At 54.4% G+C, this 27,886-nt stretch overlaps 1 protein-coding gene across 1 annotated transcript in view; it reads left to right on the top strand.

Moving 5' to 3' along the window:
- Positions 1-20,737, top strand: part of LOC135405287 (zinc finger protein 665-like) — a 137,056-nt gene extending 116,319 nt beyond the window's left edge. The window contains exon 2 of the mRNA XM_064639952.1: positions 19,766-20,737. Coding sequence (XP_064496022.1) covers positions 19,766-20,591 — 826 coding nt within the window. The 3' untranslated portion in view covers positions 20,592-20,737. The remainder of the gene's footprint in view (positions 1-19,765) is intronic.
- Positions 20,738-27,886: the final 7,149 nt, after the last annotated feature.

A 27,886-nucleotide genomic window follows, 5' to 3' on the forward strand; every position in this document is an offset into this window, starting at 1 on the left:
GAAAGAAAGGAGAGAATTACTGAATCTCTACCAAAAAAAAGCAGGAATAGATGTGGCCACTTATCCAAAGAGCTGTTCTTGTTGCTGAGGACTCCTCTCTAAACACATTCACCTGTAATTCTGTCAAGGTAATAAATCCTTCCACTCCTTACAGCACACTCAAAAGCACCCTGCTATTCAATGTCAATGGAAAAATGGCCCAAAATGTCTAAAACATTTCCTTTTGCTCATGTAAAAGTGCTGGCATTTTACTTCCTTCCTGATAAGCCAGTGCCAATGGACCTGATTATTCTTTTCTTATTCAAAGCATATCAGTAGTTCCAAAGCACTCTCCATCTTATCAGGTGTCTGAACAGCACAGTTACTGAAAACAGTTTGTCCTGCTCCTCTCTCCTTCTGCCAGGCTATCAGATAAACCCAACTAACTCTCTGTATTTACACACAGTCAAACATAAGCTGTGTCTTCAACCCACTGTAGCCTGTTTCTGGCATGTTACAGGTTTTCTGCTTGACATTAGTTGTACCCAAAACAGCAGCAGTGAATTAGCTTAGAACAAAGATATCATCACTCCATAGCACAGAACACAAAAGGGACACAGGATAGGAAAAAAAAAAGAAACATTTTGTGAAGGAAGAATGATCACTCTCATCTCAGTAGTTCATAGGTATTTATCTGGTGCTACTTGAAAAAGAGCATGGAAGCAGTAGGATTCAAATGCATCCAAAACAGACCTGACAGAGGCCTCAAGAGTAGAAAAATAATTTCTTGTTTTGTTTATTTTATTCTCTTGTCCTCTAGGAACTGTCTCTGATTTGCAAGGGGTGAGAAAGTGAAAGAAAGGAAATGGTCACAGTGACTGAAAGCGTTTAAATGCCTTTACAGTTTTTGTCTGTGACAAGACTGATTTTCATGGTCCAACCTTCATTTGGCACTAAAAGACCCCCACAAAAACAAACCAAAAAAACACTCTCCCCCAAACAAGCCTCTCAGCAACTCTCCTTTTCATTCTGTGTCTCGGATACAGAATTTTCAGTGCTGACTACTGAGGAATAACACAAGATCAACTCCTTCAGAAGGGCCACGGCTTTGAAGGTTTTGCTTCCTGCCCAGCCCTAGGGAATAGGCACAGCATCTCCCTTCCTTCTTCTCAGGATGACAGGATATCCTCGGGATGGGGGCAGTGTTGGAAGAGTTAAACATTAACCTGGCTGTGCCCTGGGCACTCTCAGCTGGCTAAATGAAAAGTTCTGGAACACTGGAGAAATCCTGAGTTGCAGCTCTTTGATTAAGTACAGCCTTCTTTAGAAGCTGAAGCTCCAGCCTCTGAGTGGAGGCTCCTTCCCACCACCCCCTCCCACTGACAGTCCCCCTGAGCAATAAAATATCAGCTTAAACATAGAAGGACAGTGGCATTCATCCTCCACAAAGACAGGACCAAATCCTGCAGCCAATTTGATGACAGAAAAAAAAATTTAAAAGGAAATAAAGAATACACAGAAAATTTCTTGATCCTTAGTTACCTTTCCAGTATATGGAGAACTACACAAACTGCCAGTAGCCGAGTGCTCAGAGTACATAAAGGAGTGTGATTTCACCATTTTGTTAAATCTCGGTTTTACTAGATTTTCGTGTCTTGTATTTCTTTGAAAATATTCATGTGTGAGATTGAAAAAAGTGTTTCTTTCAAAAAGAGCTCTAGAAACCAATCCAGAAATAGGGGGAGAGGGGTGAAAGAGCAGCAGTCACAGGTACAAGAATGGTCTGAATAAAGCAAGTCACCTCCTGCCCACCCATCCTGGCACATGCTGGGAAGGAATTTTGGAAATGCTTAGGAACAAGCTAGCACTACATTTTAGATATGACTTTTTCATCTCTACATCTACAGGACTTTAAACTGTTTCATGTCTGTAAGGGGGGTACTTTTGAATTAGATGATCAATGGAGCATAGAGGCGTGAGAAAGGAATCATATTAGGATGTGAAACCAGCCAGAGTATGGTACAATGTAACTTCATGGCACAAGCGAATTGTGAGGTCCATTGTGCTTTTTAGCAAGTCAGCCTGATATCCCCTATTATCAGAGCTGAGTTCTTCCTTGGTTTTGCTACATATTGCAAGATAGATACATCTACCCTTGAAACACAGTGATAGAGGTCATACATAGGGGTGAGAAAGATGATGATGGGAGGAAGATTCTGTGGGCAGGGGTCGCTGGCCCCTTGCCCTACAGCAGGGCATGCACAGACTGTTGCTATCAGGTGATGAACAGGCAGGGTTTGGCTGCCACTCAGGCATCACTTTATACTGTGTACTGGCCCTACGTGGTGCAATGTAGAGCTGATAAAATGGGGTGTCAGAGCTGCTGGGGTGAGCGATCCTCATCCTGCCATGGAGACTGTGTTGTTCCGTGGGGACGCCCGCTAAGCACGGGCACCGACCAGCTGCTGCAGATCCTGGCAGCCCTGGCCTGTCTGTGTGGGTAAGCACAGTTTATTGAGAGGAAGCAATTGAGAAAGCAAATGTTTTATATCCTTTTTTAATATCCTTGTAATTCCCTTTTTACTAGTTAATACTGTATTAAAAGCCACTCATAGTATTGTTTTAATATCCTTTAAATGTTCCTTTAATTCCCTTATTACTAGTTAATACTATAATAAAAGCCATTCATAGTATTGTATGAATGCCAAATGATAAAGCAGTTATTTTGTATTCTTTTTTAGCTTTTGATTCTCTTTGCTAGTTTTTATTCTCACTGCAATAAAAGATTTTTTGTACTGTTTGAATGTCTGTTGCACTTGTTTTATTCCGGGCATGTATTCAAATGAACTAATACACAGGGGCACAGCTCTTTGGGGCAGGAGACGGGCAGCACCCTTGCCAGGACTCGGGGCAGTGGCAGGTCTCCTTGGGCCAGGACTTGCCACAACTGCTGATTTGGGTGCAGCCTTGGCCAAAGGGCTCCCAACAGCATTGGTGCCCTTGCCCACACCTTCCTTCTTGGTGTCAGCCCCCCTGTTTAGGATGGCCACCAGCCAGCACTTCTCCCAAGGAGGCCGTGCCAGCTTGTGTGGAAGGCCCCGTGTCCTTCCCGCTGTGACTGAGTCGGCGGCCGAGGGGGCTCCTTGTGCTGCCGTGAGCAGGCACAGGAGGGGAGTGTTTGCTCATTTCTTGAGCCGTTCCTACAGTTCAGGTCCAGCCAGATTAGATACTTCAGAGAGCGGATTCCCTCCAAGGTGGGGCAGGTTGGCGGGGCTGGGGGAGGCCCCAGGCCACGTGGCACTGTGTCCCAGGGCCCTTTGTGACACGCTGGGCACGGCCGGTGGGATGGAAGGGGGCAGGGTGTCCAAGGGCCCTTTATGACCCGCGGTGACAGAGGTGCTGCTGGTGACACGGCCACAGTGTCAACAGTGCTCCTCGGAGCAGGCGACGGGACAGGACGGGACAGAGCGGTGCTGTGCGGAGCCCCCGCGCAGCCAACTCGTGCCTTGCTGACCCGGAGCGTTTTAGAGGATTTTCTCTCTTTCAGGTGACCTCGAGGCATTTCCACAGGATTTGGAGACCCGGAGTTTCTCCGAGGTGTCTCTAATTCCTGTGGCAGGTGCCCTCGAGACCCTTTGCAGGACTTGGAGACCCGGAGTTTCTCCGAGGTGTCTCTAAGCCCTGTGGCAGGTGCTCTTCAGACCCTTTTGCAGGACTTGGAGACCCGGAGCTTCTCCGAGGTGTCTCCAATCCCTGCGGCAGGTGGCCTCAAGGCCATTCTGCAGGATTTAAGGCCCGGAGTTTCTCCGAGGTTCTCTTTCTCTCTTGCAGGTGCCCTGGACACCAGACTGTGGCATGGCAGGGAGACGCTTCAGCCTGCTCAGGCTGTTCCGGAGGAAGAAGGAGGAGGAAAGCCCTGGGGCTGCTCCAGCACAGCAGCCTGAAGAGGTGCAGCAGGTGCAGCCCCCGCAGGAGGGTGAGTGCTGGAGCTGGGCCACAGGGCTGGTGGCTGCAGTCCCCTTGGCCTCATCCTGTCCCATCCCCTCTGGACATGCCCAGGGAAAGGGAGGGGGGCAGAGGGGCTGAACTCCTGGCAGCCGTGCTCCATCCACTGGGCATCCCGGGGCTGGCCCTGCCTGCTCCTGGAGCTCAGGCCTGGGCTGTGTTCTCCGGCCTCTCCCGCACACCCTCAGCTCTGAGCACGCTCGCTCTTTGCCAGATGCAGGCCAGGAGCAGACAGAAGAGCAGCTCCGTGCCCGTGGCCGCTTCCGCAGGGCAGCACAGGTACCTGCAGCCATCCCCACCTGGGCTGGGCCTGCTCTCACTGCTCAGCCCAGCACCGCTGTTGCGGCCCTCCAGGGGAAATCCCTCTCTTCCTTGCCCTTCTTTCTCCTGCAGACATTTATGAAATTCATGGGCAGTCGGCGTAGAAAGGCCAGGATCACACCAGCTGATGTCCAGGCCCAGCCTGACACCATCCTGACCCAGCTGACAAATCCTGATGTCAGCACCGCGTCGACTGCTGTCCCAGCAAAGTGTGACACCGCAACCAGTGATCACACAACCCACTGGGACACCACATCCACCGATGATGAGTCAAACTGTGACTCTGTGCTGCCTGGTCTCACGGAGGAGGCCGACGCCACAACGATGGAGGGCGTGGCGAGCACTGACGCCGCGCCTGTTCAGCGCCTGGCCGATACCCCCAGCCTGGAGTTTCTTGAGGAGAGAGCTGTCTCTGCTGAAGTAAGCAGCCTGTGGCCCCCCAAGCTGGGTGCGCTGGGCCCCCTCAGCCTTTGAGGCTGGCACAGTGTGCTGGGAAGGGAAGCATTTCTCGGGGGAAGCTGGGCAAGTTGCTCACTCTGGCAGCTCTCCACCTCTCCCCTGTGCATCCTCCAGGCCAGACTGTGGGACCTGGGGACCTGGGGCTGCTCAAGGCATCTCCAGTCCCTGGGTCAGGTGCCCTTGAGGCCAGACAGTGGGATGGGATGAGGCGACCTATTTCCCAGGCTTCTCTCTTGCAGCTGCCTTCAAGGCACGACTGCAGGACTTGTAAAGCCAAAGCTTTTTTAATGGCATCTCTGCTGCAGGTAGCCATAACACCAGACGGAGACATGCAGCAGAGACCCCCTACGGTGCCCAAGCTGGCCTGGGTGAAGGAGGAGGAGAAGGAGGAAAGCCCTAGGGCTGCTCCAACACAGCAGCCTGAAGAGGTGCAGCAGGTGCAGCCCCCGCAGGAGGGTGAGTGCTGGAGCTGGGCCACAGGGCTGGTGGCTGCAGCCCCCTTGGCCTCATCCTGCCCATCCCCTCTGGACATGCCCAGAGAAAGGGAGGGGGGCAGAGGGGCCGGGGCTGATCTCCTGGCAGCCGTGCTCCATCCACTGGGCATCCCGGGGCTGGCCCTGCCTGCTCCTGGAGCCCAGGCCTGGGCTGTGTTCTCTGGCCTCTCCCGCACACCCTCAGCTCTGAGCACGCTCGCTCTTTGCCAGATGCAGGCCAGGAGCAGACAGAAGAGCAGCTCCGTGCCCGTGGCCGCTTCCGCAGGGCAGCACAGGTACCTGCAGCCATCCCCGCCTGGGCTGGGCCTGCTCTCACTGCTCAGCCCAGCACTGCTGTTGCAGCCCTCCAGGGGACATCCCTCTCTCTTCCTTGCCTTTCTCCTGTAGCTGGTTTGCAGATTCATCAGGTGCATTTGGCATGAAGAGGCCACTTTCATGGCCACTTGGGACACGGCAAACTCGGACCTCTTCAATGCCCAGACCAGCGCTGCCCTGCTGGATATGCTTGTGGAGAACGGTGTCTACAAAGCAAAGCAAGTAAGCAGCCTGTGGCCAGGGCTCCAGTCCCCCAGGGATGCTGTGGCCCCTCACGTCGGCTGCTCTGGGTCCCCTCAGCCTTTGAGACCAGCAGAGTGTGGTGGCAAGGGGAGCACTTCTTGGGGGAAGCTGGGCAAGTTACTGGCTCTGGCAGCTCTCCAACTGTCCCCCGTGTCCCCTCCAGGTGCCGGCCATAGTCAGGTGCATCCATCAGTGGCTCACGTCCAATGTATCTGATGAGCACAGGCTGGACAAGACCCTGGTCCTGCTGACCGAGGCACACCCCACGGATGTCGCAGTGACCCTGCTGCGCTCTGCCCCAGCCTGTGACAGGTATGGGGCCCACCTGCCTTGAAGGCTCACCTGCCTTTAGACCCCATCCCCCTGGACAGTCGTTCCCAAAGGGTGTGCCAGAGAGATGGAGACTTCCAGGACACTCCAGCTCCTCTCTTTGCCAGCTTTGGCATGTCAACCTCCAATCCTGAGGCCAACCTGCCTCCCTACCCCACAAGGCACCGTGGCTCTGTCACCTGGGCCCCGCAGCTGCCCAGGCCACAGAGCTGTGTCCCAGACCCCCCTGAGCCAGAGTTGTGACTCCACAGAGCTGCTCGCACCATGTGGAAGACGCTCATCTCCTCCAGATGGACTAAGGAGCCGGTGCTGCAGATCCTCTTCTGTGTGCTGGAATACTGGCCAGCGCACAGGAGACGCACCTCTGATGGGGATGAGAGAGATGTCTTTGCCCTGGCTGTGAGTTTCTTGAGCTGGCCTCTGCTCGCCCCCAGGTTGCCTCTGGGATGCCTTTCCATCCTCCCTCACCACTGCTTCTCCCTGCCCCAGGCACTGGGCTGCAAGCCTGCCTTAGGGGCAGGTTCAGGGACACCAGGCTGGGGGATCCCCCTGTGTCTCCTCTGGCCTGTCCCTGCCACGCTTGGGCCCTGCCACATGGACCTCTGGGCCCTGAGAGCTGTCTCTGGGTGCTTTGTCTTTGGCAGGCAACTGTGGCACTCTGGGAGATCCTCCAGCTGTCCCACTCCTGGTGCCCAAGTGCAGTGAAGGACAATTTCCCGCGCCTCCTTCTGACTCTGCTCTTCCAAGTTTTCATCAGCACAGAGGAGATGTCAGAGGAGGTCGAGACCTTCTGGAGGCGATGCCGGGAGCAGCGCAGCCTTCCCCCCAACCCCAACAGGTGCTCCATCCCAGTCCCCTCTCCCTGCCACGCCCTCGGGGCTGGGGCCAGGGCTCTGTGCCTGACCTGGGCTGTGCTCTGCACACAGGTTTGCAGTGCAGACTGTTAAAGCCCTGCTGCGCCAGCTGCTGGATGAGGACGTGTTGATGGCGATCGGTCGCAAGTGTGGCTGGGACATGCTCCTCAAGGCTGACAGCCACCACTATGCAGTGAGTCTGCTGGCCAGGTGAGAGCCCTTTCTCCCCACTGCCCCACACCCCCACAGGTCATTTCTGCCCTGTGCACAGGCCACCCCTCACAGTGCCCGTGCTGCTGGGCCAGAGGGCCTTGGCAGCCAGGGATGGCTGAGCAGAGTGGAAAAGGTGGAGAGAGGCGGCTGCACAGGAGGAGCCACCTCCCAAAGTGCCCACGTCCTCTCCTGGGCTGGTGGCCAAAGACCAGGCCTGTGTGAGTCAGTCCCAGGAGAGCTTTGCCCACCTGGCTCAGGGTCTCTGGCACCTTTATTCCCCCTTGCAGGGAGCTGTGCCATGTCTCCTGCTCCTTCGGTCGCAGCATCGCCGTCAGCCTGCTCCCGCGGCTCAGCAGGGGAGAGCCCCTGTGGGAACTGCCTGCCCTGGCGTTCCTGGTGGAGGTGAGCCTGATGGCGAGCGCTGCCTGGCCCAGCTGCCTCCCCCTCTCTGCCCTCTCACAGCTGCAGCCGCCCGGGACGGTGCCTGCACCCTGTGCTGCTGCCTGGGCCCAGCCCCGGGCGGGTCCGGGCTCCTGCCGGCCGGGCATCCTGTCACTGCTCCCTGCCTTTCAGGTCCTGCACTGCCTGATCCCCAGACAATATGGGCCCAGCATCCTGCAGATTATTTCCAGGCACCTGCGCAGTCAGTGCCCGGAGAGGCGTCGCCTGGCGCTCCGAGGTCTGGTGGTGCTCAGCAAGGCTCCCTCAATGGTGAGCAGGGGGCAGGGGCTGAAGCCGGGCCGGCAGCGTGCGGCTGTGGAAGGCAGTAGCTTGGCCTTGGCTGGCCTTTGGCAGCTGTGGCAGCTGCTCCCAGCTCTCCTCCTCCCCGTTCAGCTGCCCAACTCCTTTAGGATGCACCTTTGGCCTCTGGGCCCCGCGGCAGCAGCGTGGGGCTGCACCACAGCATTGTGTTCCACACAGGCTAAGAGCATCCGGAGCCTGAATGAAAGCCTCCTGGAGCTACTGCAGGATGCAGACACGGACGCGGTTGAGATGACTCTCACTGTGTTCATCAATGTGCTGGGCTTGAAAATCATCCAAATATCCAGCCCAATAGCCCTGAAGTTGCTTGAGGCGCTGCGGCCACTCTTTGACAACGTAAGGCTCTGTGCCCCTCATCGTGGGCACTGAGTGCTGCCAGGAAACTTGGGGCCCAGTGTCTTTTCAGACCTGTGCCCCGGTGGGCCTGGAGAAGCCAGTGCTGAGGTCTTTTCCTCTTCCTTTGCACCAGGAGCACAGCCAGCTGCAGCAGCTCTCCATGCTCCTCTTCCGGGAGCTGATGGAAGCGACAGAGAGGAGCAAGAGCCTAAAGCCACACGTGTACCTGAGTCTGGTGCCGTTCTACTTCAACTGGCACGATGAGAACCAGCGTGTGGCAGAGGTGAGGACTCGTGGGCTCTGTTGTCCCCATGGCAGGAGGCTGCTGTGCCTCCTGCCCTGGCCCATGGTCGCCTGCAGCCTCCTCCTGGCCTTGGTGCAGGGATGCGGGTGCTGTGCCCTGGGCTGCGGTGCCATGGCCCGCTCTCTGTTGCTGTGCAGGCCTCTCGGAGAGCACTGTTTGGTGCAGCCAGGTTCCTGAAGTGGAGGGATCTTGAGAACTTGGTGACCATGGAGCAGCCGTGGAGGTTTCCCGAGTGCCTGGTAAGGACGGCCCCAAAGCCCCAGCCCCTGGCTCCCAGGAGCACCCAGCCCTCCGCTCCCCCCAAAGCCCGGCCCCAGCAGCTGCTGGCCAGGCCTCAGGGCTCTGTGGGCAGGGGAGCCCCGTGCTGGGGGCAGGGAGTGCCCGGCCAAGGGGCAGAGCCTGAGCCCAGCCTTCCCTCCATGCCCTGGCGCTCTTTGCAGCTGGAAAAGGACAGGAGCCGAGTGGGCCAGTACGTGCGCCAGGCCCTGCCGTTCCTGGAGAGCCCAGAGGAGCCCCTGCGAAAGCTGGCCATCAAGTTTCTGGGTGAGCCACAAGGCCGGGGTCCCTCCCCACCCCGCTGCAGCTCGGCCCCAGCCCCGGCTGCTGCAGCGGCAGCAGGATGCGGCCCAGGGCATGTGGAGCCCCGAGTGGCCCCGAGCGCCTGCTGCCGCCCTGTGCCAGCCCAGCCCTGGGGCGTCCCCATGCGGGAAGGCCCCGGGCTCAGCCCTGCCAGGGCAGGAGGCCGTGTGGCCGGGCTGGCAGCGCTGCTACAGGGGACCTGTGCCTCTGGGGCCTGACAGGCTCTGTGTTCCCAGGGATCGCCGCCAGGTCCATGAAGCAGGAGCAGCCAGAGCTGCAGCTCATCTGCCAAGGTGAGCGAGGGCACCTTCCAGCTGATCCCCTTGGGCCCTGCTCCCTCCTGGCCATGGCAAGAGCTGGCTGGGATGGCCCTGGCAGGAGGGGCTCCTCACGTCCCCACACCCCTGACCTCTCACCTTGGCTCTCTTCCTTTCTCTTCCAGCCCTTCAAGACATCACTGATGACAGCCCTGCCGTCTCAAACCTGGCCATTGAAACGCTCCACATCATCAGAGCTGTACGGAGAACTTCATTCTTCCCATTCTGGTAGTCTCCGTTGCTGCCTCTTCCAGCCCGTAGTGGTGTGACAGATGACATCAGACTCGCCATGGCAGGCCTGGCAATTCAACACTGCTACGTGCCAAGAGCTGTACAGATGGCTCCCTACTGCAGATTCCAGCAGCTCCAAGACTGGCTGTGCAGAGCATTGCAGACCCGGCCTTTTCTGCAGGGCAGTGTCTGCCTGTGCTGCTGCAGCTGTGTGGAGAACTGATGCAGGAAGCTCCATCTCCTGGGGCCACCTGAGCCTGTGGGGAAGATGCCTCTTCCCTGCAAGCACCCCCTTTGAGCTCAGCATGGGAACATTACATCCATGTTATCACATACAGAAGCCCAGGAGGTTTTTTTGGTGCCCAGTGTGCACAGGGCCTTGGGGAAGAGGGGAAAATAGCTCCTTGTGCTCAGCAACACTTGCCCCGCTGTGCAGCGTGCCAGCAAAAGTGAGCAGAAGCCCCTTGGCCTTTGGTGGCTCTGCTGGAGCCTCAACGTTTCCAGCAAAATGGAGGGGCAGAGGTTGGAGGTGTGGGGAACCCTGAGCACCTTGTCCTTGGAGATGGCCACAAGCCCTCCCCAGCCAGGAGGCAGCATCTGTGTCCTGCCTGTGTGTTACTGGCTGGATTGCTCCGGGCTCCCAAGTGCCTCTGGAGCAGCTCCTCTGGAGCTCCTTCAGGGCTGTGCCGCTGCCGGGCAGGTTGGCAGGGCTGGGGGAGACCCGCAGGGGAGGGGGCACTGGGAGGCCAGGAAGGGCTGAGGTGCTGCAGAGGCCCTGATGGGACAAGGGAGCGGGAAGTCTTGAGGGGAATCTGGGAGTGGGTGGGTGGCAGAAGGCTGCGAGGGGACAGACTGAGTGCAAAGCCCCCAAACCATGGTCTGTTACTGTTCACCTTACATCTTTAATAAGAGCATATGACAGACCCTCCCAGTAAGGGTCCTGGTCAGGCAAGACCAGGACTGGGAAATCTTTTAAGACTGCCGTGTCCCCTGCGAGTCTCGCCTCCCCCCGCACTCGCGCCCATTTGTCAGGCAAGTCAGGAGAGTGAAAGGTTAAATCTTTTTCCTTATCTGTGAGTTATGGGCCCTCCTCAGAGTCATCTGACCGAGAAACTGGTGCTGTGGCAGCGGCACCACAGAAGCAAAGTCCACACAAATGGGGTGTGGAGGAGGAGGCCTTTGTTTCTGGCCACGCTGCGGGCTGTGCGTTAGGTGTCCGCAGTGATGCTGGCAATGAAGGCGGCTCTGGCGGCGTGGAAGGCAACGCGGGAGACTGCGGTCGGGGCAGGGCATGGGGCAGGGTCTGCACACAAAATTTCAGCTCCTGCTGTGATAGTGGCTCAGAATCAGTTGCTGTTTCTACACGGTTGTCTGTGGAGCTGGAGTGAGCTTGCAAAGCTTCATGAACTGCTCTCCATGTTCTTAATAAAAAGGTTGCTATCTTATCGTCCAGCGTGGTGCTGTCCCAGAGTCTGGCACCGATATCAACCTAAACTCTCCAGTCATATACTAAGTCACTGTTTAATGTGGGATTAGCTTTGGATGCCCACAAAAGGAGACATTCTAAATTTTCTTCCTGTACTCTTTTCTCATATTTTTTAAGGATTTCAGCAAAGGCTTTTTCGTTAAGGGGTTCCCATTTCATTCTCAGCTGCTTCCCTTATCGTCCAGCGTAAGGTAATTGAGAGCTCTCTTGTCGCTTCCTTTCAGCGCTTTTTCCTTCCTTGTGTTCAGCTGAGCTACACCACCAGAGAAACAGCTTAGTTTCTTTCATGCCCCAACATGGGGTGCCATTTGTGGTGTATTGAGGCACGGACTCAGGGGGGTGAAGCTGAGACAAGTTTATTGGAGTCGAAGCCCTCCTTTTATAACCCAACACCAACAGATAATCATACCTTATAAGTTAAAATCTGTGACCACAGCATTTGACTGGCTGCCAGCTGTCACGGCAGTTGAAATGGCGGTGGCAGTTGAAACAGGAGTTGAAATGGCAGTTTTAGGAGTTGCAGCTCACCCCTGTAATGAGCCGCTCCATTCTCTACAAAGGTACATTTTTTTCTAGGCCCTATTTCCCACAGTGCTGCCCTTTGCATGTCCATAAACAAAGCAGTGGCTTCTTCCCCTGGGGACTGAAAGTGTCACCTCCCCCAGACTGGGGCCTGGAATTCCAACCACATTCCTGACCTTGGGTTTGGAAACATCAGTTTGGGGGAGGGGAAAAGAAAAAAAGGTCAAGAGATTACAGCAGCAAGTAAACTGGGGCTAATTGTACCTTCATTTTCTCAAGCTGTTCTGGAGAAACAAATAAAAATAGTACTATGGGGGGGGGGGAAAGAAGCTCAAGCCAGGTATCAGTTTACTGAATTTAATCAGGGAATACAGAAGAAGAACATGCCTGCAAACACACATCTGCACTAACTTATCAAACTGTACAGTGCAAAATCTGACCACAAGGAGTCTGTACAAAACAGTGGAAATGGAATCAGAGAGGGGAAGGAAAAAATCGTCAGCAGTGCCTGTCCCAGTCCAGGGGTATTACCGAGCAGCACCTACATTCCCATGTTGCTCTGGGCAGGTCATTTTTCATGTGTGCCAAACAGCACATCTTGAAGCTTTTTCCCACTGAAATACTAGAGACATTTCAGGGCATCTGAACAGCCAGATTCTTAAAGCACAACGACCTCAAGGCAAGGGAAGAAGTGAGATTCAGTGGCACTTGGCAGAAGCTGCCCAGTGCATTGTGTCAAATGGGTATTTACCCAAAGGAGTAACAAGCTCAAGCCATCGGGGAAAGAGCCAAATGATGAAAGGGTGTTAGCTGCTGAGAATTTCTTTGGGAAGAAGTAGACTATTAACTTGAGATAGAAATTTGCAATATACCATGGAACCTTATTCAAAGTCCAGCTGCAAAATACCTTAGTGTTAAGAGTGTGAAATAAATCCTGAAGTGTCATCAAATATGTGATTTTCTCTTTATTCCCAATCACTGATTAAAGAAACATAACTCAGATGTGATCTCACTCTGTGCTCCAGTGACATTAACATTAGAACAATATTGTCACTGTCTACTGGTCTCTTGTGCTTCTCACTGGCAGAAACTAACCCTTCTAAAGTTCCTCACCTGTTTGTACACAGTTGGACAAACTGGACCAAGTTATTACTTGAAAGCCACCTGCTGGATTTAGCATTAATTACTCCTTGTTTTGATCTGAGGGAAAAAAGCTCACACAACACAATCTCTGAATGCTCCTTTGAACTTCCCCACAGTGTGTTCACAAAGACACAGAGCAAGGCTTTTAGCTTTTGCTGCTCCCCTCAGTTCCAGCATACAAAGAAATGTCTCTGTGAAATAACAGCAATTGCCTTTCCATGTTACTGAACTACATTCAGTTTATCTGGTCTCAAACAAATACTCCATATTTTCTCCTTGTTTTATTTTCAAGGGCACAGGTATGGGTATTTAGATGACTGCTTTCACTGGTACAGGATAGAAACCGTTCACATTGCTATAAACGAATATTATTCTCTTGACAAAACACCTTTTCCAAAGCCCCTGACAAAAAGAAAGGGAAAAAAACCCAGACAGAAAAAAGGAACCACAGGCACATTGCCTGTCATCCACCAAAAAAGGTCTCCTTCCCAAAGATAATTCAGGCACACCCTTCAATATGGATCTCTCACTATCACCCCAAGCTCTTTTTTAGTGGAAGTTTCTATAGGGAAGCTGAAGTGCATTCCTGTCTCAGACAGCCAAGGATAAGATGACTGAGGGAATTCAGTTGCTCTCTTTAATTAATACAGATTATTTCCCTTTCATTTGGTGAAGCTAATGATATGACTGGTGGAATGTCAGTAACAATTAAATCATAAACTCGTGCAGCACCAAAGGGAAAATTTACTTTAGTTATGGAGTATTGCCAGCAGAAATCTTGAAAATCTTATGCATATTTAGACTGATAAAATACCACATGTACTTCCTGGGATACTGCAAGCTTTCTACAATCCTTGTGGCATGTCTTTACAGAGCAAGAGTTGACACTTTGAGATGATACCTTAATAAATAAGTTGCAGTTCTATTGTTTCTTGAATGTTAAGCACCACATCCTAAACGCAGGAACATGTTCAAGGTCCATGTCCTATTTTAGACCTTTTCATCAGCTGTGATACTGTGATAATCACACTTAAAACATTCCTCTAGAAAGAGTAAATTAGCCCTTTTCACTAGAAGGATTCTTATGATCAAAAACAAATCTGAATAGGAACAAATTCAGATTTCTTTTTTTAGTTGGTTTTTTTTTTTTTTCAGCAATGCAATAAATGGCTGTCCCTAACTGGGATGGCTTTTCTACCCAAGAATTTAAAAGAAAACTTCAAAGTTCACTGTATTATGCACTTATATTACCTTTGGGGGTTTGGGGTTTTTTTTGGAGGCCTCACCTATGTAAAAATACCTTCCTTAAAATGCATTTATGCTTTCTGTAAGAACCAAACCATTCCAGCTGACATACCATTCTATCCCAAATACTGCAGTGAAATGTAATATCCCACTAAAGCAGAAGGGAAAGAAGACAACTGAGCATCAGCAGCTATTCCTAAGCAAGATTAGGGGTTTAGCTCCATCTAACTGAGGGATGAGATCTGTCCCTCAAAATGGGTCTCTTCCCACTCCCCCACCAGCCCTTCTACCCGACTGCAAGCTCAAAGTTCTAAAAAGAGAAGAGGAAGCAGGAGTGTCAATATTTCCCCAGTGCAAACCCCAATAATCTTTGCTGGGAGCTGACAGGAATTGCTGTTCCACTGCCCTGGGATATCCTGGCTTGAGGCGAGAGCGCAGCCCCGCCCAGAGCCCCCAACCCCTCTGAGAGCTTTTGTAGCCTCTGTTTGTCCATGTCCCTGTGGCAGAGGCTCCCCCGACATCTGCCCTGGAGCTGGTCCAGCTGCTGGACCAAACAAGGCATTGTCCAGCCTGCCTTCCCCCAGCCCCGACCGCCCCATCCCATCTTCCATCGCTCTGCTTCCTTTTCCTGCCCCTGCTCCCCCTCCGCTCCCTTCCCTCTGGCATTTTTATTAGGAATGTTCTTGCTGTTCTCACTGTCCAAGCATAAGCTGATCCCCAGGGGATCCTGTGGACTGTAACCCCTCAAGCACTAAATTCCTTCCCCTGTGCCAAAGACACAGGTTTGTTGTTGCTGCCCCTCCCGCCAAGCACCAGCTCCATCTCCTGCTCCTGCCCAGCGGCTTTGCAGAAATCCAGGGCTGGGTGTGGATTGAAGGCTGTGGCAAGGGACAGGATAAAGTTGCTTGACTTCCACCCTTGGTGTCTCAGTGTTTGTGATCTTGGGAATCCTCACAAACCTGGAACAATGGCAGATTATCTGTTGTTGTAAGCTATGTACCTAGAGATTGTTTTGATATGTGTTTACATTTTCCTTGAAAGTACAACTGATTGAAAGTACAACTGATAGAAAATAATGTATAAAAAACAAGGAAAAAGGAAAAAAAGAAAAAAAAAGAAAAATAAAAACAAAGAAAAGGAAAAAAAAGAAAAAGGAGAAAAAAAGAGAAAACAAGAAAGAAAAAAACAGGAAAAAATTTGAAAAAAAAAAAAGAAAAAAGGAAGAATGAGAAAGAAAAAAGAGAAAAAGGAAAGAAGAAAGAAAAAAGAAAGAAAAGAAAGAAATAAAAAAGAGAAAATAAAAGAAGACAGAAAAACTAAAACCCAACAAGTCCGGTCCTCCCCCACCGCAGGGAATACAACTCCCACAATGCACCGCGCAGGTGGGGGCGTGGCGAAGGGCGGGCAGGGGCCGTGGCCGCGCGCTGATTGGCTGCGGGGCGGGTCTGTAAAGGCGGAGGGCGCGCGGAGCGAGCGCCATTTTGTCCTCGTGGTCGGGAGTGAGGAGGACTCGCCTGCGGCCGCTGCACTTCGCTGGGTGAGTTGGCGGGGGGGCGGCGAGAGTGGGGTCTGGGGATCCCCTCGGGGGCTGCGGGGAACGCGGCTGTGGGTGGAAAGGCTGGAGGGCTCGGGAGGGTTTAGCGGGGGGGTTCGGGGGTTCCCGGGGACGTTTTGAGGGGTCCTTGAGGGGACTCAGGGGGGAGGTTTAAGGTCCCTGGATGGTTTTGGGGGGCTCTGATGGGGGTTTTGTTTTCTGAGAAGATTTGGGGTGTCCCAGGTGGGCTTTTGGGCTCTCTGGGGAGGTTTGGGGTTCCTGGGAGGCTTTGCGGGGACCTTCGAGGCAGTTTTGGGGTCTCTAGGGGGTTTAAGGTGTCCCAGACGGTTTGGAGGGCCCGTGGGGGGGATTGGGGGTCCCTGAATGGGCTTGGGGAGTCTCAGGTGGGTTTTGTGGGTCACTGAGAGGGTTTAGAGGGTGCTGGGGAGGGATGAGGGGTCCTTGAGGAGGTTTCGATGGGTGGAGGGGAAGATTTCAGGGGTTTTGAGGGGATTTTAGGGGGTCCACTAAAGCCCAGCAATGGGGTTCAAGGGGTCCCCCAGCCCCCAGGTGAGGGGTCCTAGGGATGCCCCCCAAAATCCAGGGGGGGAGATGTACCACATCTGGGTAAGAGGATCCCAGTGCCCCCAGTATATCCCAGTGACCTCCCAGTTACCCTCAGTATGGCCCAGTAACCCCCTCAGTGACCATCCAGTGTGTCCCAGTGACCTCCCACTGCCCCCCAGTATGGCCCAGTGATCCTGCAGTGAGCACCCAGTAACCCCCAGTATGGCCCAGTAACCTGCCAGTGTCCCCCCCGTTGTCCTGGTATCCCCCAGTAACTCCCCAGTTCAATGCCAGTGTCCCCAATGTGTCCCAGTTCCCCCCCAGTCCCTCCCAGTGCCCTCCCAGTGTCCCTCAGTAACCCCCCAGTCCCTCCCTGGTTCCCCCCAGTGTGTCCCAGTATCCCCCCGTAATCACCCAGTGCCTCACAAAGCCCCCCAACTGTCCCCAGATGCCCTTGCCCTTTCTATGGGAGGGGGAGCGTTTTTGGGGTCAGAGGATCCAGAGAAGAGCAGCGAGGCTGGGGAAGGAAGTGGAGCACAAGTGGTGTGAGGAGAGGCTGAGGGAGCTGGGGGTGTTGAGGCTGGAGAAGAGGAGGCTCAGGGGAGACCTCCTGACTGTCTGCAAGTCCCTGCCAGGAGGTTGGAGCCAGGTGGGGGTGGGGCTGTTGTGCCAGGAAGCAGCAGTAGGACAAGAGGGCTGGGTCTTGAGCTGTGCCAGGGGAGGTTTAGGTTGGATATTGGGAAGCAATTTTTTCCTGAGAGAGTAATCAGGCCTTGGAATGGGCTGGGCAGGGAGGGGGTGGAGTCAGCGTCCCTGGAGGTGTTGAAGGTGAGAGTGGATGTGGCCTCAGTGCCATTGTCTGGGAAGCACGGCAGGGTTGGATCCAGGGTTGGACTTGAGGACCTTGGAGGTCTTTTCCAACGTGGCTGATTCTGTGGTTCTCTGATTGCCACTCCTGTGGCAGCACATGCTTGAGGCTCTATCCCCAGGGTGATAGAGATGTCTGTCCATATCTATCTCCAAGGTTAGTGTGTAAATGTGTGGTGTTAGCAAAGCAGTCTGAGTTCTGGGCTGGTTGTAGAAGGAGAAAGAAGCCCAGAGGCCAGTGCAAGCAGGCAGCCCTCAACTTGCACCTGATGTCCCCTCCCTGCAGGTTCCTGTCGTTGAGCCCAGGCCCTGAGGTGAGGCTGAGAAGTGGCGCGGAGGTGAGCCCAGAGCTGTCCCTGAGGTGAGGCTGAGAATAAGTGCAAGGTAGAGGTGCTGCTGAGGAAGGAGAGCCCCGTGGTGGGGAAGAGGAGAAATTGTGCCCATCCCCGAGCAGGTGCTGTGTCCATCCCCTGTGTGCCAGGTGAGCTGGGGCTTTGCTGCAGAGCTGCGGGTGCTGATTTGAGCGTCTCCAAGTGCTGAGATGGTGGGCACCCAGGAACACAAACTGTGCCTGGCCACGGAGCCTGCAAGGAGGAGCAGAGACAGCCCTGGCAGTGTGGGGGACCAGGTTGTCCCTGTGCCTTCCCCTGCAGGCCCTGTCTGTCCCTGCTGGGCCCCTGTCCATCCCCATCAGGTCCCTGCCCGTCCCCCCGGGCTGAGCTCCCCCCAGGAAGTGCCGTGGAGCTGAAGCTGCTGCCATCCCCCCCCTGCAGCCGCTGCCCCAGCCAAGGGAGCAGCAAAGGCAGGGCCAGGAGCAGAGGCAGCAGCAGGGGAGCCCTGGGGGGGCCGGGAAGCTCTTGTGTGGGTCAGGAAAGAGGTGCTGGGCACGAGGCCGGGGCTGTGCTGAGCAGGCCCAGCCCTCACATCCCCCAGCCAACGCCGGCTGCCCGGGGGGCTTGGGAGGGACCCCCAGCCCGTGTGCCCCACACTGAGGTGGCAGAGAGAGAGCCAAGGGACAGGGCCACGGGCAGGGCCACGGGTGAGGGACAGGCAGGGCCATTGCAGGGCCACGGTGAGGGCACAGCCTGTGGCAGCAGAGCTGCCCAGGGCCGGGGGCAGCCGGGGGGGTTGGTACCAGCCAGTGGTGGGGCCGAGCAGAACACAAGGCCTCTTGCAGACCCCTGGAGCAGCCTCCCACTTGCCAGCCCTGCCCTGGTGGGGTGACACTGTCCCCTCCATACAGGACACTCCCCCAGAACTCTTCAGGGGAGCATTTTGTGTCTATTCCTGGTTGCTGATTCCTGCAGGGCACCTGAGGGCCCCTCTGCAATCCCATCCATGGGGCACAGTCTCCTCTCCAGAGCTTGACTTTTTGCAGACTTTGCAGGTGAATCTGTGCTGGCAGCTGCATCCTGAGCCTAAGGGCAGTTTCTATCCCTGGGTTCTGATCCATCCTGGGGACCCAAGGGATCCTCTGCCATTCCATCCATGCAGCAGGAGTCACCCTCCTGCCCTTGACTCCCTGCAGAGGAACAAGTGCCATGTCTCTGTTTGGGAGAAACCAAATGCTGCCCCTGGGCCATCAGAAGTGGTGCTGAAGCCTCTTTCAGCCCAGCCCCGGGTGCAGTTTTCTCATCCCCTCACCGAGTGCCCGCTCCCCCAGCCGGCACTGACCAACCAGGGCGTTTGGCCCACGTGGTTTGGTGGTTTGGAGAAACAGCCCCGGGCTGGCAGGGGGCCAGATAACCTCGTGGAACAGCCCTGGCGAGTTTGAAGTGACACTACATTAATACAGCTTTTGATTACTATGTAGCAACTGAATCAAGTGCTCATGAAATGACCTCAATCCCCTCATCCTCCTAATTAAGCACTATTTTTTTGGGATGAATCTTCATATTTTGCAGTATTTTTGGCTGAATTTTAACTTTTTGCACTTTGTGGGGGGGGTTCATCTTTCTGTTTCTGAAGGGTTTTTTGCCTGAATCTGGGTGGTTTGGGTTTTTCTGGGCTGAATCTTGGTGTTTGGGGGTTTTTATGGACACAGGATGCCCAGTGAGTTCTAGAGATGGACTTGGGCAGGAGGAACCCCCAAGCCAACGCGCTCAGCCCTTGTTTTCCCCCCATCAGGATTTGTCCTTCCCAAAGCTTGGGCGGATGGAGGAGGAGGCTGTGAGGAAGAGGAAGATGCCTTGGGCCCCCCAGGCAGGTGAGGAGGCAGTCAGTGTCCCTTTGGGCGGGTGTTGTGCTGGCTCTGTCAGCCGAGCATGGCCCCGGCTGCAGGACAACCCCGCTGGCGCCGCCGTCCTGCCGGGGCCGGAGTTGGGGGGATGTCCTTGGCCTTCCCTGTGGGCCGGAGGCAAATCCCCTGCCTGTCCTTCTTGCTTCCTGCCCCAGGCCCCGAGCTGAGGACGGAGAGCCCGGAGGACAAATCCCCCCGTGAGACCCTGGTGGGAGAGGCCGTTTTGAAGGGCTCCCCGGCGCAGGAAGGCAGCGGGGAGGAAAAGGGCCGGAGATCCCTCCACAGGAGGGGCTCCAAAGCCATCCCAGGGTGCTCTGAGGAGGAAAGAGCCAGCCTGTGCCAGGAAGGCGGCCGTAGCTTGAGGCAGAGCTCTGAGCTGGTGGTCCCTGAGCAGCCTCCCAGCAGAGTAAAGACCCTCAGGTGCTTGGAATGTGGGAAGAGCTTCAAGAACAGCTCCCACCTGATCCGACACCAGCAGATCCACACTGGGGCACGTCCCTACACGTGTGGGGAATGTGGGAAGAGCTTCAACCAGAGCTCCCACCTGTTCAAACACCAGTGCGTCCACACTGGGGAATGGCCCTACAAATGTGGGGAATGTGGGAAGAGCTTCAGTGACAGCTTCAGCCTGATCCGACACCTGCACATCCACACTGGGGAACGGCCGTACATGTGTGAGGAATGTGGGAAGAGCTTCAGTGACAGCTTCAGCCTGATCCGACACCTGCACATCCACACTGGGGAACGGCTGTACACGTGTGGGGAATGTGGGAAGAGCTTCAGGGACAGCTGCAGCCTCCGCACCCACCAGCTCATCCACACTAGGGAACGGCCCTACCTCTGTCAGAAATGTGGGAAGAGCTTTAGGAAGAGCTCCAGCCTGATCCAACACCAGCACATCCACACTGGGGAAAGTCCCTACCTCTGTGAGGAATGTGGGAAGAGCTTTAGGAACAGCTCCAACCTCATCACCCACAAGCGCATCCACACTGGTGAACGGCCCTACAAGTGCTTGGAATGTGGGAAGAGGTTTCAGACCAGCTCAAGTCTCCTCAGACATGAGCGGACGCACACGGATGAGAGGCCCTTCCGCTGCACCGACTGCGGGAAGGGCTTCAACCGGAACTCCCACCTCATCACCCACCGGCGCATCCACAGCGGGGAGAGGCCCTACAAGTGTGGGGAGTGTGGGAAGACCTTCCCCCACAGCTCTACCTTGACCAAACACCAACGGACCCACCGGTAAGAGAAGCCCTGTGACTGCCCCGACTGCGGGAAGAGCTTCGGCCGCTGCTTCCACCCCGAATGAAACCCCTGATGTTGAGGCAACCCCTGGAGTCCAGTGACTGTCAGTCCATCCCTTTCGACCACAAAGGGCCAGTTCCCTTTCTCAGGGGCAGCTTCTTCCAACAGAACCTTTCTTGGAGGGGTGTGTGGAGATTCCTGCCCTGGCTGGGGACCCCCCCAAGGTCACTGCTGGAGGTTGAGAGCAGAGATCTCCCCAAGAGCGTTGGTCTGGGGGAGTTCCATCCATCTCTAGTTAAGAATTATTGGTTTTTTGCCAGATTTAGTAGAATTGCTTCAACAATTGCTTTAGTGTAGTGCACTGTCCTATCTTATCCTGTACTCCTGGTAGTTTTAGTGTTTCTCTTGTGCAGTTAATACTTCTGATTAAGATCTTTTGTCTGATCATTTGTATCCCTAAATAAATTCCTTTCTATCAATAGATCTGATTTGCCATCATTAAAACCTGGGGAGCAAAAGTGGTTCAGTCACACCTCTGTAATTCCTCTAAACTGAAACTGTTGGCATAATCCAAGTCTGAGACTGGATCCAGCAGCCTCCAGCACCCCACAGGAAGTTGGGAGTTCAGGGGGCCACCCCCCTTTGCCAACCCCCTTGTGCCCAAAGACCCCCATGGGACCCTCTACCCTACCAGACCCCCTTTTCCACCCTTCTCCCTGTTCCTCCCACTTTTCCCTAGTCTCCTCAATCCCCACCCCTGCCTGGATTACTCTGGGGGTCCCAGCTCCCATTTTTCCCTCCTCTCACATCTTCCACATCATCCCCCAATCCCCAGCTCCCTCCAACTCAGTTTGGGGTCCCAGCACCCCAAAAAGAGGTTAGGTTGGGTCCTGGGTGGGCTCTGTGCGTGTTTGGGGGGTTCTCCGGGGCCTGTGGGGAGATTTAGGGAGGTCCCAGCACCTTTGGGGGTGAGCTGGGTGCCTTTTAAGGGACAGGTGCCCCACCAAGACCGTCCCAGAGTGGCTTGACACAGGGGGAACACAGGGGGGTCCCCATTCCCAATCCATCCTGGGACTGGTTCTGCCCCCCCCAAACTCAGCTCCACCCCTTGGGATTCCCCCAAGCCCCTCCCCCACTGCCCCCCAATAACCGGGACTGGGGAGAACTGGGAAGCTTTACTGGGATCACTGGGAGCAGCTGGGCAGAGGCAGAGTGACAGCAGGGGAGGGGGGACACACGACCCCCCCCAAAATACTCACGGGGATGGGGGGGGTCCAGGCTGGGCCCAAGGCCCCAGGGAGGGGCTGCGGCCGCCGCCGGCTCAGGAGCTCTGTGGGGAGAGAAAAGGGGGTGACAGGGGCCACAGGGATCATACTGGGAGCACCTGACAGCATGGTGGAGGCATCTGGGATATACTGGGAGTGGCTGGGAGTGACTGGAACCATAGTAGGGATGACTGGGAGCAACTGGAACCACGCTGGGGGCAACTGGGATCATACTGGGAGCAGCTGGGCTCCTATTGGAGTCATACTGGGACCATACTGGGAGTGACTGCAATAATCCTGGGAGTGTGTGAGAGGGACTGCAGCCAGACTGGGGATGAGTGGGATCAAACTGGCTTCATACTGGAAGTGTCTGGAAGTCACTGGTATCATACTGGTGGCAATTGTGATTGTACTGGGATCATACTGGGATCAGAGTAGGATCATACTGGGAGCAACTGGTTCTATGCTAGGGGCAGCTGGGAACTACTAGGATCCCACTGGGAGGAACTGGGAGCAACTGGGACCATGCTGGGCACAACTGGGATCATATTGGGAGCAACTGGGCCCACATTGAAGGTGGCTGGGGTCATACTGGGAGTGACTGGGAGCATTCTGAGGGCAGTTGGGACCATGTTGGCACAACTGGGATATACTGGGAGCAAGTGGGATCACACTGGAATTGACTGGGATCATACTGGGAGGCACTAGGACCCCACTGGGGGTGACTGGGAGTGGCTGTGAGCAACTGGGATCATGCTGGAAGCTACTGGGAGCATTCAGGAGTGAGTGGGACCACACTGGGGGCAACTGGGATATACTGGGAGAGACCAAGAGTGACTGGGATCATACTGGGACTGCCTGGGAGTGTACTGGGAGTGACTGGGAGCATGCTGAGGTCAGCTGGGATATACTGGGAGAGACTGGGAGTGACAGGGATCCTACTGGGAGGGACTGGAACTCTAGTGGGGTGACTGGGAGCAAGTGGGACCCTGCTGGGGGCTAATGGTTTTATCCTGGGAGTGCCAGGGAATGTCTGGGTTCATCCTGGGTGTGACTGCCACCATATAGGGGGTCGCTGGGATCATACTGGAGTCATACTGGGAGGGACTGGGAGGGACTGGAACTGCAGTGGAGTGACTGGGAGCAACTGGGACTATGCAGGGTGGTAACTTGGATCCTACTAGGAGAGACTGGGATCATACTGGGACTGACTGGGAGCATGTTGGAGGCAACTGGGATAATATTGGCAGTGGTTGAGAGTGACTGGGACTATACTGGGAGTGACTGGAATCATAGTAGGGGTGAATGGGAGCAACTGGAACCATGGTGGGGGCAACTGGGATCCTACTGGGAGCAGCTGAGCCCCTGCTGGGGTCATACTGGGGTCATACTGGAACTGACTGCAATAATACTGGGAGTGTGTGAGAGGGACTGCAACCATACTGGGGATGAGTGGGATCAAACTGGCTTCCTACTGGAAGTGTCTGGAAGTTACTGGGATCATACTGGGATCAACTGGGACCAGGCAGGGGGCAAATGGCATCCTCCAGGGAGTGACTGGGAGTGACTGGGGCCATACTGGACTCAGACTGGGAGTCCCTGAGAGTGAAAGGAACCATCCTGGGGGTGGCTGGGAGCAACTGGGACCACCTTGGGGGCAACTGGGATCCTATTGGGAGTGACTGGCAGTGACTGGGATCATAGTGGGAGTGACCAGCACCATACTGGAATTATAGTGGGAGTGACTGTAAGGGAGCAGGATCAAACTGGGAGTGGCTGGAACTACACAGGGGGGATTTGGGAGCCAGTGGGACCATGCTGGAAGCCAACTGGAAACATCCTTGGAGCAACTGGGATCATGCTGGAAGCAACTGGGAGCAACTGGGAGTGACAGGGTGCATGCTGGGGGCAACTGGAATAAACTGGGAGTGACTGGGAGTGACCAGGATCATCCTGATGGAAACTGGAACCATCCTGGGGCAAGTGGAAGTAACTGGGTGTGACTACGAGCATGCTGAGGGCAACTGGGATATACTGGGAGTGTCTGCAACCATCCTGGGGGTGACTGGGACCACGCTGGCAGCGACTTGGACAATGCTGGGGGCAACTGGGAGGAACTGGGAGTGAATGGATCTACAGTGGGACAACTGGGATTGACTGGGACCATACTGGGGGAAGACTGGGATCATACTTGGATTGACTGGATCTATGCTGGAGGCAACTGGGACAAACTGGGACCATGCAGGGGGCAACTGCAATCGTACTGGGATCATACTGGGATCAGACCAGGATCATAATGGGAGCAACTGGGTCTGTGCTAGGGGCAACTAGGAGCAATTGGGATCACACTGGGAGGAACTGGGTGCTACTGGGACCATGCTGGGCACAACTGGGATCATATTGGGAGCAACTGGGCCCACAGTGAAGGTGGCTGGGTCATATTGGGAGTGACTGGGAGCATTCTGAGGGCAGCTGGGACCATGTTGGCACAACTCATCACTGGTTGCCAAAGTCATCACATACCTAAAATAAACCTGAAACTCTGCTTTTCAGTTAACCTGCTGGCTTGCAGTCAAATTATCAGACAGTGCAATTACAAACTACTAGAAAAGGATCAAAACTGCATTCAGCAGGTGTGTTTTGGAAAAAAAATCCTAAAATTTCCTGGTGTTGCCAATCAAAACAGCTGTTTAAATTACACTTTTATGAATCCCAAAAATCCAATGGGATTGAAGAAGCTCTTGGGAGAAGAAAACCTGCTGGCATATCTAAATCATCTTTTGATTTGCTGCAAGATTAGAAAACAGACATTAACTTGGAACTGGCAAAATCAGCATGAAAAATCTAATAGACTAATATGGGAGTTGGTTGTTGTGAGGAAAACAAAGTTTCTTGGTCTTCAGCTGATATTGCCAAAATGACAAATTTAAGTATCAACAACAGTATCTCAGAGGGACAGGCCAAGAGCAGGAAGGTGGCTGGGGAAGGGCCTGTGAGGTCCCTTCTCTCAGCAGGAGCTGATGGCTCAGCCTGTCACTCATGACTGGGCCAGGGGCTCTGCAGCTGCCCCTGCCCTGGCCTGTGACAGCCCAGCACAAGGCCCCTTTGGTTCAAAGAGGCCCTGCAGTGCCACAATGGCCTCTTGATTCTGTGAGGTTCCGCAGTGTCCCAGGCCCCCCCTTATTCCACGAGGCCCCGCATGTCCCAGTGGCCACTTGCTTCCATGTGTTTCTGCAGTTGCCCAGGATTCCTTTTGTTCCATGAGGCCCCACAGGTCACAGTGGCCCTTTGATTCCATGAGGTTCTGCTGTGTTCCAGGTTTCCTTCAGTTCCATGTGGCCCTGATATGTCACAATGGACCCTTGACACCATGAGGGTCCACAATCTTTAAGGGCATTTTTGTTCCACGAGGCCCTGCAGTGTCCCAAGGGCCACTTGATTCCATGTGGTTGCTCAGTGTCACAAAGGCCCCTTGTTTCCACAAGGTTCTGCAGTGTCTCCTTGTTCCCACTGTTCCATGAGGTTCTGCAGTGTCACACTGGCTCCTTCATTCCATGAGGTTCCACAGTGTCCCCGGATTCCTTTGGCTCCATGAGGCCCTGCACTGTCAGACTGGGCCCTTGATTCTCTGAGGTTCCACAGTGTAACAATGGTCCCTTGGTTCCCTAAGGTTCCAAAATGTTTCTGGGTTCCCGTGGCTTCATGAGGGCCCACGTGTCAAATGCTCCCTTGGTTCCACAAGTATCCACAGTATCCCAGTTTTCTTTTGTTTCTATGAGGCCCTGGACTTTCACAATGACCCCTTGGTTCCATGAATTCCAGAATGTCTTGGAGCTCCTTTGGTTCCATGGGGAGTTGCATGTCCCAATGTTCCCTTCTTACTGGGATGTTCTCCACAATTCCTTTAGTTCCATGAGGCTCTGCAGTGTCACAATTGACCCTTGACTCCATGAGGTTCCAAAAAGTCCCAGGGTTCCTTTGTCTCCATGAGGCCCTGCAGTGTCACAATGGCCCCTTGTTTCCATGAGGTTCCACAGTGTCCCAGGATTCATTTTTTCCATGAGGCCGTGGACTTTTACTATGGAGCCCTGATTCCCTGCAGCCATGCTGTGTCACAATGGCACCTTGGTTCCATGAGATCCTACAGTGTCCCAGGATTCATTTTTTCCATGAGGCCGTGGACTTTTACTATGGAGCCCTGATTCCACGCACCCATGCTGTGTCACAATGGCACCTTGGTTCCATGAGATCCTACAGTGTCCCAGGGTTCCTTCTGGAGTGTGAGACCCTGCAGTGTCACAGGTGCCCCTTGATTCCATGATATTCCACAGGGTTCCTCTGATTCCATGAGGCCCCATATGACACAATGGCCCCTTGATTCCATCAGGTTCCACAGCTTCAAAGGTTCCTTGATTCCATGAGGTCCCACAGTGTCACAAGGGTCCCTTTAGCTCCCTGTGACTCTTTGACATCCCGTGACCTCACGGCTCTTTAGGAGCCCTGAGAACTTCAACAGGGGGAAGTGCCGGATTCTGCCCTGGGATGGGGCAACCCCGCATGGATGGACAGACTGGGAAGGAGAGGCTGGAAAGCAGTGGTGGGAAAGGGCCCTGGGGGTGCTGGTGGGTGGCCAGTTGGCCCTGAGTCAGCAGTGCCCTGGCAGCCAGGAGGGCCAAGCCTGTCCTGGGGGCATCAGGCCCAGCATGGCCGGCCGGGCCAGGGAGGGGATTGTCCCGCTCTGCTCTGCCCTGGGGCGGCCTCACCTGCACCATTGGGGCAGTTTGGGGGGACACAATGGAAGGGAGAGATTGAGCCATTGGAGAGTGTCCAAGGGAGGGCAAGGAAGATGGGGAAGGGCTGTGGGGGGAAGGCGTGTGAGGACACTGAGGGCACTTGGTGTGTTCAGCTGGAGAAGAGGAGGCTGAGGGGAGACCTCACTGCAGTTCCGACTTCCTGGGGAGGGGCAGAGGAGGGGCAGGCCCTGAGCTCTGCTCTGTGGGGAGCAGGGACAGGACTGAGGGAATGGCCTGGAGTTGTGTCAGGGCAGGGTTAGGTTGGATCTTAGAAAAAGGTTGTTCCTCCAGAGGGTGGTTGGGAACTGAACAGGCCCCCCAGGGCAGTGGGCACAGCACCAAGGCTGCCAGAGCTCAAGAAGTGTTTGGATGATCCTCTCAGGCTCATGGTGTGACCCTTGGGGATGGTCCTGTGCAGGGCTAAGGGTTGGACTGGATGATCCTTGTGGGTCCCTTCCAACTCAACCTATTCTGTGATTCTGTGATTATCAGCCCTGTGTTCAGCACAAACCAAAACACAGCCCTGCACCAGCCACAGGGAAGAAATTTAACTGTACTCCCCCTGAAACCAGCACACCCTTTGTGGGCTCTCACAGAAACATCCCACAGTCCATTTTCCACCCATAACCAGTGACTCTGAGTTCCTGCTTCCCCAGCCCCAGGGATGGTCTCCTTGTCTGCTCATTCCCTCCACACTCTCTTTTCAGTGATGGACTCAGTGAGGCTTGCTGACATCCTCAGCAACTTGGAGGTTTCCTGATAAATTTTACTTCTCTAGAGGCTTGTTCAGTCTTCAGATCCTCAGTTCAGGAATTCAATGCCAAAGGACTCATTGACACTCAAAACATCTTAAGGAGACAAACTCTGGGAATAATTTACTTTTAAGTCTTCCACTCTTTTGAGGTTTATTAGACAGATTTCACAGACACATTCCACAGCCCATTTTCCACCCGTAACCAGTGACTCTGAGTTTGCTGCATACCCAGCCCCCAGGGATGGTTTCCTTGTCTGCTCATTTCTGCACACTCTCTTTTCAGTGATGGCATCTTAACCAGACAAGCCTTTGGGAATAATTTACTTGTAAGTCTTCAGTTCTTTTGTGGTTAATTAGACAGATCTCAGAATTGTATTCCAAGTGAATATCTTGTATTAAAGAAGCAATGAGAAAATATTTCCTTTTTTGTCTCCTGTTTACTTTTTTCCTGTCCATATTTTCCCTTTGCACACAGTGAGTCACC

The sequence above is a fragment of the Pseudopipra pipra genome, chromosome W (assembly GCF_036250125.1).
Source record: "Pseudopipra pipra isolate bDixPip1 chromosome W, bDixPip1.hap1, whole genome shotgun sequence".
NCBI classification, from domain to species: Eukaryota; Metazoa; Chordata; class Aves; order Passeriformes; family Pipridae; genus Pseudopipra; species Pseudopipra pipra.